Below are 10,286 nucleotides of genomic sequence, written 5' to 3'. Positions count from 1 at the left end.
AAAGTCATCCAAGCTGGAAAATGGCTTTGCAGTATCCAGAAACAGTTTAGTTTTATCAGAGACAAAAGAATTACCCCATCCTGTCCTGTTCAAAGGGGGTGGTGGCTTAGAGAAATCAAGAGCATTCTCCAGTAAAAAAACAATGTTGAGAAGATCAGAATCCAGCCACCTAAACATAATATTCTGAGCAGCTAAATAGCTTTGCCAACAGGTAGCATAAGCTTACTTGCTGAAGCAGCTATGTGGCTATGAACTGGGTCAATTATCAACTTGAACTCTATACCTCTCTTGAGACACACATCATACCATGAGAGCAGGGAGAGATTTTATTTAAAAAAACAAGAAAATAACATTTTAAATTAAAACCCATAGAACCCTATATGCAGCCACATGTCTTTGCAGCATATACGTATATGTCTCTGTATTTGGAAAAGCAATATCCTACTTCTGTCCAACAATGAAGGTTAACTTCTGAAGATGTTTGGAGATGGAATGACATTGCTTCCCACTCAAAATCCTGTTCTGTTAGGCCTGTGAACTATAGTTACTTTATGCCACAATTTTGCTTATGCAATACTCTTTGGTATTCACATGGAGAGAACTTCTTGACCACTCTGTGAATTCTCATTGCCAGAAAAAACACAGAAGGCAAAACTACTACAGATGCTGCCCACCTCAGACCAATTTTCCTTTACTATTTTTCTTTAATGCTAGTAACCAATGAGAAATCTAACCCAGGTGGGCACTTAATATGAGATTCACCTCCAAGTTATACCTATCCAACCACACCAAAATTGACTGAGCTGCAACTTGGAAGACAGTCTGACTGCTGTTGCTAATCTACTGAATTTACTTCCTACCAGTCATTGAGAAAGGAACTAGGTGGTAGTTTAACAGGTCATGGCAGTAGCCTGTGAAACGTTCTGACCCAGTCAAAGAATGCGAGTCTGTTCCAAACTAATTTACCTTTGAGAAAAATGTATTGATGTACAGCCTGGCTGTTTTTGAGTTTTGGGAAACTGCAAGAAATTTTCAGCAGAAGACTCTACCAATCCCTCCTGTCAGGGAAACAGAGTTGCGAGAGGGGACAGATGGACCATCTAAAAACTTGCCTGTGCAGCACAACTATTCTCACAGATCTTTTGCAGCAATGGCCTTTCCTCAGAACTTTAGCTAATGTGCTTGCTCAAGCCAATAGTGTACATTTACTTTGCATAGATTTAGCAAAACCTGCTTAATAAGCTTCACTTTTAGAAGACTATATATTAAGAACATGCGAAGTGCCACACTGAGTCAGACCAAAGGGTCATTCAGTCTCTCACAGTGCCATTAGCAGATACTTTAGTGAGAGAAGGTATGTATGAGGCATGCATAGTGTAGTTCATTCCCTGTCATGCTCTTCCTGGCATAAACTGTCATTAGTTTAGGGATGGCAGAAGATACGTTCAAGACTATTCTGTTTAATAGTTATTAATGTTCACACATAGAGTATTCAAGTATGATGTTACATGAACCAGTTGAAATGGTTGCATAATTAAATGAAGAAAATTACTTACACATTTTCCACTAACTCTCGAGACATCATGGCGGCAATTTTTTCTCTGGTTGCCTCTGGCAAATAAATGGACAGCTTATCTGATGCTATTTCTGATTTTGCACCAAGGCTGAGGTTTCTAAGGTAAAAGAGAAGACACGTAATGAATCTGAGCACAAAACAACATAGGGTTTTCTTCGTTGTGCTGACCCAGAAATTGGTTAGCAAATCCACTTGCACATTTTCTATCCTTGCTATTCTATCCTGTCAAGGTACCTGACTCACTGACCGGCATGCTTACCTAGGGTTACTTGTAGTGGTCTGACACTGCTCTCTCCTAATAGATGATGGCTTTCCATGTTTTAAAGGCACATATTAATGAAGACATTGTCTGAAACAGGTACTATTAATCTGGTAAATAAGCAATGTTATCTTTAAAACCTAAGGCTAGGATTTTCCCCACTTAGACCCCTATCTAAATTTTCAAAATTCCTTGTTTATTTGAGGTGTCTCAAGTTTAGCACTCAGGAACTGAGGCACAATGTCAGACCACTCAAAAATGAAACTCCTGTCTTAGCAAGCTGCATATTTGCATTTGATACACAAAGGGCTTGCCAACGGTAGCTCATAGTTTGATACTAGAGTATTGCAAACCTACTACTCCTGACCATGACTGCACGATTAGCACAAAGGTGTTAAAAATGAATTGCAGGCCTACCTAAAAGACAATTATAATTCCACTAAACTATGAAGGGTTTAAAAAAAATGAAGGGTTTAAACAAACCCACACACCGATATTGAAGATGCTGACATACTTCAAGTTCTATTTTTGCTTCTGACTTATGTAAATGACTCTCATTACAGTAGCTGCGAAAAGATGGACACCATTATGTCTATCTATAAGACCTGCGCACATTGGGACTTGATGTTACTATGAAGGGCATATTCCTTAAGTAGCCAGTAGGCATGCCACTGCAACACTTCTGCTATTCACAACACTGCTGCATTAGCCTTTGATTTGGTCCATAGAAGTCCCAGGTCCCAGTTTGGGTTTAGAAAATAACAGAATATTCAGTTGAACAGATCTGTGTATTCTGAAGCACAGCACTCACAAAAGACTCCCAACCCACAGCAAAGCTTAGCAGAGAAAACTGCATGCAGAGACCAAATGTATTAGCCCTAGAGTACATGGACACAAGCCACAAGATAATGATTGGGAGCAGTGCCCGTTTACTTCAGGGTGGCTCTCAATGTGCAGGCATCTAACAAAAAACTGTGTAGCATCTTGTGCTTTACTACTAAATTGTTTACAGAAGAGAAGGACTGACCACTGCATCATGAGGTTGTAAAACTTCTGTTGAAGGACTAATTAGTTTTTAGAGGTTTTCTCCTTCAAGGCCTTTAATTCAAATACATGTTAATGAGAATGCTGTCTTCAGAAGGTATTATTAGTCTACCAGTTGTACATAATTTTTTCTCTCTTAAGCCTCTCTGAAAGCTTCAACCTCAATTTTAAAAAACTCATATTTATCACTCTCTGGATTCCCATTGAGAACATATTTAGGCAACCTTATTTACAGATGCTGAGTAGCGTTTGAACATCAGTCCCCTTCAAACCATCTTAAGTTTGGCACTTAGGGCCTTTGTGCATACCACAAAATTGGCCTTTAAAGTGGCCTAAATGCCCTTTTGCATTGCTTTAATGGTGTCGCTGCTTACACTCTCAGCACTTAATGCTTTAATGGCATTGCTGTTTACGCTCTCAGCAATGTATTGCATTTTAAATGATTTTGGTACCCAGCAAGATAAAACACCTCCGAGGTGTTTTAGTATGCTACCCTGATGCTTCCTAGCTGCGGAAGGAAGCACCAGGCCCTGTGCAGCTCAGGGGCTGTGCCACCCGGCGGCAGCCTGTGCAGGCAGCCTCCACTAGAGAAGAAAAAAGCGGCGAGCTTGATCTTTTTTCTTCCTCCTTGGAGCCAGCCTGTGTGGGGTCCAGTGCTTCCCTCCGCACCTGTGGTGCCCCCAGGACTGCTCGGAACAGGTACCAGCAGGTGGGTGCTGCCTGGAGGGCACTGCCACTGCCGAGGAGGGAAGCACTGCCCCCCCCAGCTCGGGGACCACTCAGCCAGCCAGCAGCTCACCCCCTGTCCCACTGCCAGAAAGACAGGTAAGGATCAGGCCCCCACCCTTGTGGGGTTTAGTTTGGTTTAAATTGAAGTGGTGTTTTTAAAAACCCATTGTTTCAAATTAGGGAGAACTAAACTGAATTAAATCCCCATGGTGTATACAGGCATCCTTAGAGGTCAAAGCAGCCAAGTCAGCCAAGTCACAAGCGAAGCCGTGTCCTTTAAACAGGCTGCACAATAGAATTCGTTATACAATAAGCATGATAAATTTATTTTGTGGGTAGAAAAGCTCAGACCTATTTTCAGACTTATTTCTCCCTTCCCCCCACTTTCCCCAGGTACTTACTGAACTTGCTCATGTTGAACTTTGGAAGGTCTCTATATTTTAATTCTTCTTTTGCACCTTGGAGGTGCTTGGCCAGTTTTCTGACTGAGGAGATCTAGGGTAAGCTTGCCTTTAAAATTTATTATCTATTAATGCTGTTTTCAGTTGGTATGAGAGGTTACAGTTAAATGACAAAAAGCAGTCCCTTCCAATCTCCCCTCTGTTTACTTTTAGCTACTCATTCGTAGAATGAGCAAATTGGATAGGAAATTAAACAAGCGAGCCAAAGACTGAAATGACGTACACTTTTACTATCCCACCAGGCCTACACTAACAAACAAATAATCTCCCAGGATCATTGTGGTCATGCTAATTTACCTCTGAATACTCCATGAAAGAACAACAGCAAATTTAGCTGAAAAATCCCGGAGATCCTTTATCATTTTTTCTCTGCTGGGAGGGCTGATGGTCCACAAAGAGTTTGAATTTCCTTCTAGGTCTGCTATAGTTATATCTTCTTTTCCATAGTTTTCTAGAAACTGCAAAGCTCCCTGTAAATGCAGTGAAAGAAAGAAGGGAAAAATCAACATTCATAAACAGGTAACAGTTCATACCAATCAGACTATGAGCCCCAGAACTATGGATACCTTGGGAACTATGAATCTATTGCTGGTAGAAATTGTTTAAAAAACATAAGTAACCAACTAACACCCCTCTCCACATATACGAACATGCTTAGTCGGGTGGAAAAGTATACAAGAATGGGCTTAAAATAATGAATCAGGCAAATCTGGTATAGACCTTGTTGACCTAGAGGTAAACTGAGATAGCAGAATTGGCAGATGGCTAGGAGAGGCAGATACAGTTGAGGAGTATCACATCCTCCCGCTTTACCTTGCAAACTGCTACTTCACTGAGACTCGAGACAGAAATAGCAGCTACCACAACTTGTAGTTAATTACTTGTAGTTAATTTCTGTGACAAATAATGTTTCAGTTAGCTAGGACCAAACATCCCCCCGTGGGCAATTATTGTTTCAGTTAGCTAGGACTAAAAATCCCCCAGACCCAAGGGGCCATTTGAGTTGTGATGAGCTATCATGGGCCATATACATAAAAACTTTCAGAAAGATAATTTTAACAAATTATATAAAAACAAATCATAAACTAAAAATCAGACATCTACTATAACATATTTCAATTTTATTTAATAAAAATGTTTTCTCGTGATTTACGTTTTCTTGAGCAGCGTATATGGAGGCAATTGCAGCATAGCTCAAAGTAAAGTCTAACAGTTGTGTACTGTGTGGGGAGAGGTGTATGTGGGAGTGTTGGAGGAGGTGTGGTGTGTGCGCATGTGTAGGGGGTGACATAGTGCTAGGTCCCAGGAGCCGGCCGGGGGTAGAGTTGCCAACTCTGACTGAAGCTATTCTGGGAGATTTTTTTCCCCCAACATGATGTAATGTCATTAATTGTACTGTTCAACCCATTCACAATATTAATCTCCTGGATTGCTTTCAATAGTCACTGGGAGATTGATGCTGATTCCAGTAGACTCCTGGCCAGTCTGGAAGGGTTGGCAACCCTAGCTGGGGGTAAGGGGCAGAGGGCTCATGTAGCAGAGCTCACCAGGGTAGTGCAGGTGCAGCTGCAGTCCACCTCCCTGCAACCAGCTCATGGCTGCTCTGTGGTGCTCTGCAGGATGCTAAGCTCTGCTTGGAGCAGCCGGCATCATGCTTCTGCCTGCACCTGGCCAACCATCCTGACCCTGGCCTTAGACCTGGTCCTGGCCCTGGCCCTGGCCAGTGCACACAGCTTCCTGGCAGGGATGCTTCTTGTGTGGCTGCAGTCACCCAGGTGCTACTTGGCTCCCCACACCTCCAGTGGCTCCTTCTCCTCCTGCCCCTGCTGTGCCATTCATGGCAGGGGGGGAGACTGTAAGTGGGTGACTCCTGCCCCAGTGCATGGGGCTCTAAACCACTTTTCACCCACTCTGCCTGCCTGGCTCAATGAGCAGCCACCCATGGGTGGCCAAGTGGGTGGAAGGTGGCTGGGAGCTAGATCCCCTTGTGCTGGGGTAGGAGGCACCCAGCTGCAGCTTCTGCTGAAGCAGTGCAGCAGGGGTGGGAAGAGGAGGAGGAGGAGGAGGTGCTGAAGGCAGGGGGAGCCGAGCAGTACCTGGGCAGCTGCAGCTGCACTGGGAGCAGCCCTGCTGGGAAGCTATACATGGTGGCCAGAGCCAGAGCTGGGGCAGGGTCATTGGGGGTGTCGGCAGGAGCATGGCATAGGCTGTCGCAGGTGGGAATGGGCAGGGACTGGCCCCATGCAGAGTGCTGCAGGGGCAGCTGTGGGCTGGATCCAATTACCTGGTGGGCACTCACCCACGGGCTGGATCCAATCAGTTGGCAGGCTGGATCCAGTCTATAGGTCATATTTTGCCCATCCCTGCCCTAACCTGTGTCTGAACTGGAGGATCCAAATTAATTTGTCCATTTCTACTGAAAAGAACTCCTTATCTATGTAAGAAAACCTTTTTAAAAGTGAAACTGTAGAATACTGCAAAGAAAAGTATATGCACAATACTATTACCAAAGGAGGAAATAAGTATGGAACTAATAATTGTTTTACTGCTGGCATAGGATGTAATGCTGTTGTAGTGGCAGGGCATAGGTGATGGCTTTTATATTTAAAAAAAAATACTAATAGTTTGATCCACTACAAGCAAAGTGAGTGTCACTTCACTGAAAGTGTATTCTGTATCCAGGGTATTCTGTTGGAAAACTGGCTTCTCAAGGACATTTACCAACTGCTCTTGAACACTCTTCTCTTCTTAATAACATTTTCTGTAACTCTGCATATGCTATGGAGCCAAATGATGAAGCCATGTTGACACTTAGTGGTTTTGCTACCATGTAGAGCAGGGGCAGGCAATTATTTTGGATGGAGGGCCACTTACCAAGTTTTGGCAAGCCACCAAGGGCTGCATGGGTAACCCTGCCCCTTGACAGGTGCCCTGCCTCCTGGTTGCCATCTTGGGACCAGAAGTCCTGACCAGTAGCCCCTGACCTTTGCCACCAGAAGTCCCTCCCCTTGCCCCCCGGAATTACTACTTTCAGCAAGGGGGTTTGCCATCACGGAACCAGAAAAATACCAAATTAGATTCTAAAAATCAAACATGTATTGCAACATTCATTAATTTCATTAAAAAATATATTTTTGTCTTGATTTACATATGTTTGTGTAGTGTACGTAGAGGTGATAGTATAATAGTATAAAATGAAGTCTTACTCTTGTATATTGTTGGAGGGGGTGGGTGGCAGGGTGGGTGGGTGTGTGTGGGTATGTAGGGTGTGGGGGAGGGTGCGAGTGTGTGTGATTTGTGGGGGGGTGGATAGGTATGGTGCATGTGTACAGGGGTGGGTGGGTATGGGTTTTGTGGGTGGCTGTGAGTGTGCAGGGGGAGGGTGACTGGGGAGGGTTGTGGCTTGTGTGGAGGGAGAGTGTTTGCCCACAGCTTGCCCTGCCCCATGGCAGACAGAGCCTCCACCAGAACTCTTGCAAGCCTAGGCTCTGCGCTCCTGCCACTCCTGGCCCTGGGGCACTGATGCAGGCCCTGTGTTCCTGCTCGCTGCCACTGGCCCCCCTGTCTGCCAATGCTGCCCTTCTCCTGCCACTTCCTCATTTAGCCCACCCTCCTCCCCACCTCCACTCCAGCACCACATCCCAGCTGCTCCTGCAGTCCTGGTGCTGCAGCTGGGAACTGCATGAAGCTGGAGGGGAGTGGGGGAGGGAGTGGGGAAATGGCTGCGGCAGGCGGGGGAAAGGGTAGTGAGCTGGCATGCAGAGCGCAGCAACAGCTGCGCAGGAGCTTGGGGCCCATGCCAGTGTACCAGGGCCAGTGCCAGCACGGCCCAGAGCGGGACGGCAGGATTGTGGGGTCTGGGCTGCCAGGGGCTCTATGGAGCCAGGCTGCACTGCTCAAGCAGTGAGAGGAGGATGCCAGCACAGCTCCATAGAGCCCCTGCTAGCCAGTGCCCTGTGCTCCTGCTGTCCTGTTCTGGGCCACTGGTGTGGGCCCTGGACTCCCACCTGGCTGTTGCTGTGCTCTGTTTGCCTGCTCGCTGCCCCTTCCCCTGGCCTGCTGCCCCTTCCCCACTCCCTCCCTGTCTGCCCACCCAGCAGCTGGCCAGCACCACATTGTTCCCAGCTGCAGTGCCGGGACCACAGGAACTAGCCTGGCTAGCTCTGAAGACTGAGGTGATTTCACATGGTCCACCCCTGCCTCCCCACCCACATCTTATCTGTATTTCTCTTGGTGTGGGGAGACAGGAACAGTCCCAGGTCAGAAGCCTCCAGAAGCCCCTGCTAGGCAGAGGCTTCCAGCTGGGGCTCAGGGTGCAAGGGGTGGGGGAAGGCAAGGGCAGTGCCAGACTTGCTGGTGTGGCTGTTTAGTTCTGCTGCTGGCTCCTTCTGGGTCCTACTGCCCCTGGCTCCTGTTATTTTTGACAGGCAATCAGGGGCAGGTAAGTATTAATTTTCTAAATTTTTAGGGGCCCCACAGGCCGGACAGAATGGCCTGGTAGGCTGGTTCTGGCCCGCAGGCCATATTTTGCCTGCCCCTGATGTAGACTTACTAAAAGGATTGCATCAGTGAGCACACAGACATTTGGCTGCTTTTACCAAGTTGCATATCCTCACTGCAGAAGCTTGTGTCCACTAAAAACCCAGTGCACCTTTGGAACAAAGCCAAGGCTTACAGGCTGCCAACACTGCTATGTCAGACATGAAAACTTGTCTATCTGGCCTTGAGCCAGTGGCTACATGTCAGTTCAGCTTTTGTTACATGGGGGCGGGAGGTGGGGATGGGGCAAAGACTATTTAGGTGAAAGGAAGATTGGGCTTTGCTGGCTTACACTAAATTTGTATATTGATTTGAATGAATTGAAGGTGTCACAAACATGCTGGGATGGCAAAGGGGGATCATCTGGGAAAGAAATGGCTGGATCTGGAAACAACAGGGGTTACAACCAATGGGAAAACCCCTGCTAAAATGTCTGAAACAGAGGAAGACATGAAAATGTGAAGACAAGAGGCCTGAGCGATGATAGAGCAGTGGGACAAAAGTGGATTTAAACCAGCAGCCAAAAAAGCATAAGGATAAGACTGTAAAGGAACAGGGAGAAGAATGGAATATTTCTGATCTCACACAGATCTGGAGGAGAATCAAGAACCAGAATATTACCCAGGGAAATAAGAGTAAATCTTTGGTGACAAAAAGCAACTTCTGTCACCAAAACATTGAAGACCGGGCCTGAACAACAGACTCCTCAGTTCTGACCATTCATATTCTTACTTGAGAAGGAAGTCCTTATCCAAATGCAATGGAACTAATCAGCTGAGTAAAGACAGCACTGTTAAGCAATTTCTGCCACCCAAATGAAATTAGCAAAATGTCTCAGATGATTGATATGCAGAGAATCCTTGACTTATGACTGTTTGAGTTAGGACAAATGGCACTTATAGCCTTTGTAAATTAAGACACTGTTTTGAGATTCCAACTTTAAGATGCTGGACACAGCTGCCTCCAGCTGGTAAGTCTGTTGTGGTAGGATGTGGAGGGGCAGATCAACATCTCTGCAGTGAGGGAGGGGTGGGGGCTGGGACAGAGGCTGCCCAGTGGGTGGGGGCGGGGTTGCTCCTGCCACTGTGCACTGCCAGTCTGGGTGGGCATGTGCCCCTGGATTTGCATGGGGTGAGCGGGCCTGGGCCTGCACTGGGCTGCGCTCCAGGCTGGTGGTGGAAGGCGCTGGGAGCAGGGGTTATGCTCTCTTGCCACTTGCCCAGCCAGGGAGGGGCGGAGCCACTGTACAGCCTCCAGACAAGCAGCTCGCAGCTGTCAGAGCTGCCCTGGCCACCCCATGCTTCCCAGCCCCACCCCACCCCACCCCACCCCAACTGGGTGAGCAGCAGCAAGGTATGGGAGGGTATATGCCCCTGGATCTGCATGGGGTGTGTGGGGCTGGGGCTGCGCTCCGGGTGGGTAGCAGGGGCTACAGCAAATTTTAGGGTGGCTGCAGCCCCCCCACAGTGTCTGCTCTGCCCCCTAATCTGGGGGCACATTTCCCCCCAGTGCCCTGCCATTGCCACTTGCCCTGCCAGGGCAGGATAGGGCGAAGCTGTGGCTCATCTGGGAGGTGCGGGGAGGTCGGGGTGGCTCCGGCTGCTGCATGCTGCTTGTCCTCAGGCAACACAGTGGCTCCACCCGCCCTGGCTGGATGAGCGGCAGGAGGGCATAGCCC

General features: G+C 47.2%; 1 protein-coding gene across 3 annotated transcripts in view; it reads right to left on the bottom strand.

The window, feature by feature from the left end:
* PIEZO2 (piezo type mechanosensitive ion channel component 2) overlaps positions 1-10,286 on the bottom strand; it is a 498,844-nt gene that overhangs the window by 6,597 nt on the left and 481,961 nt on the right. For all 3 annotated transcript variants that reach the window (XM_019545872.1, XM_019545881.1, XM_019545888.1), the window contains 2 exons: positions 4,367-4,539; positions 1,557-1,673 (listed from right to left, as the gene is read on the bottom strand). In XM_019545872.1, coding sequence (XP_019401417.1) covers positions 1,557-1,673; positions 4,367-4,539 — 290 coding nt within the window. The remainder of the gene's footprint in view (positions 1-1,556; positions 1,674-4,366; positions 4,540-10,286) is intronic.

This window comes from Crocodylus porosus, unplaced genomic scaffold (assembly GCF_001723895.1).
Source record: "Crocodylus porosus isolate Cpor-Errol unplaced genomic scaffold, CroPor_comp1, whole genome shotgun sequence".
Classification (NCBI taxonomy): domain Eukaryota; kingdom Metazoa; phylum Chordata; order Crocodylia; family Crocodylidae; genus Crocodylus; species Crocodylus porosus.
This window is presented reverse-complemented; position numbering and strand designations above follow the sequence as displayed.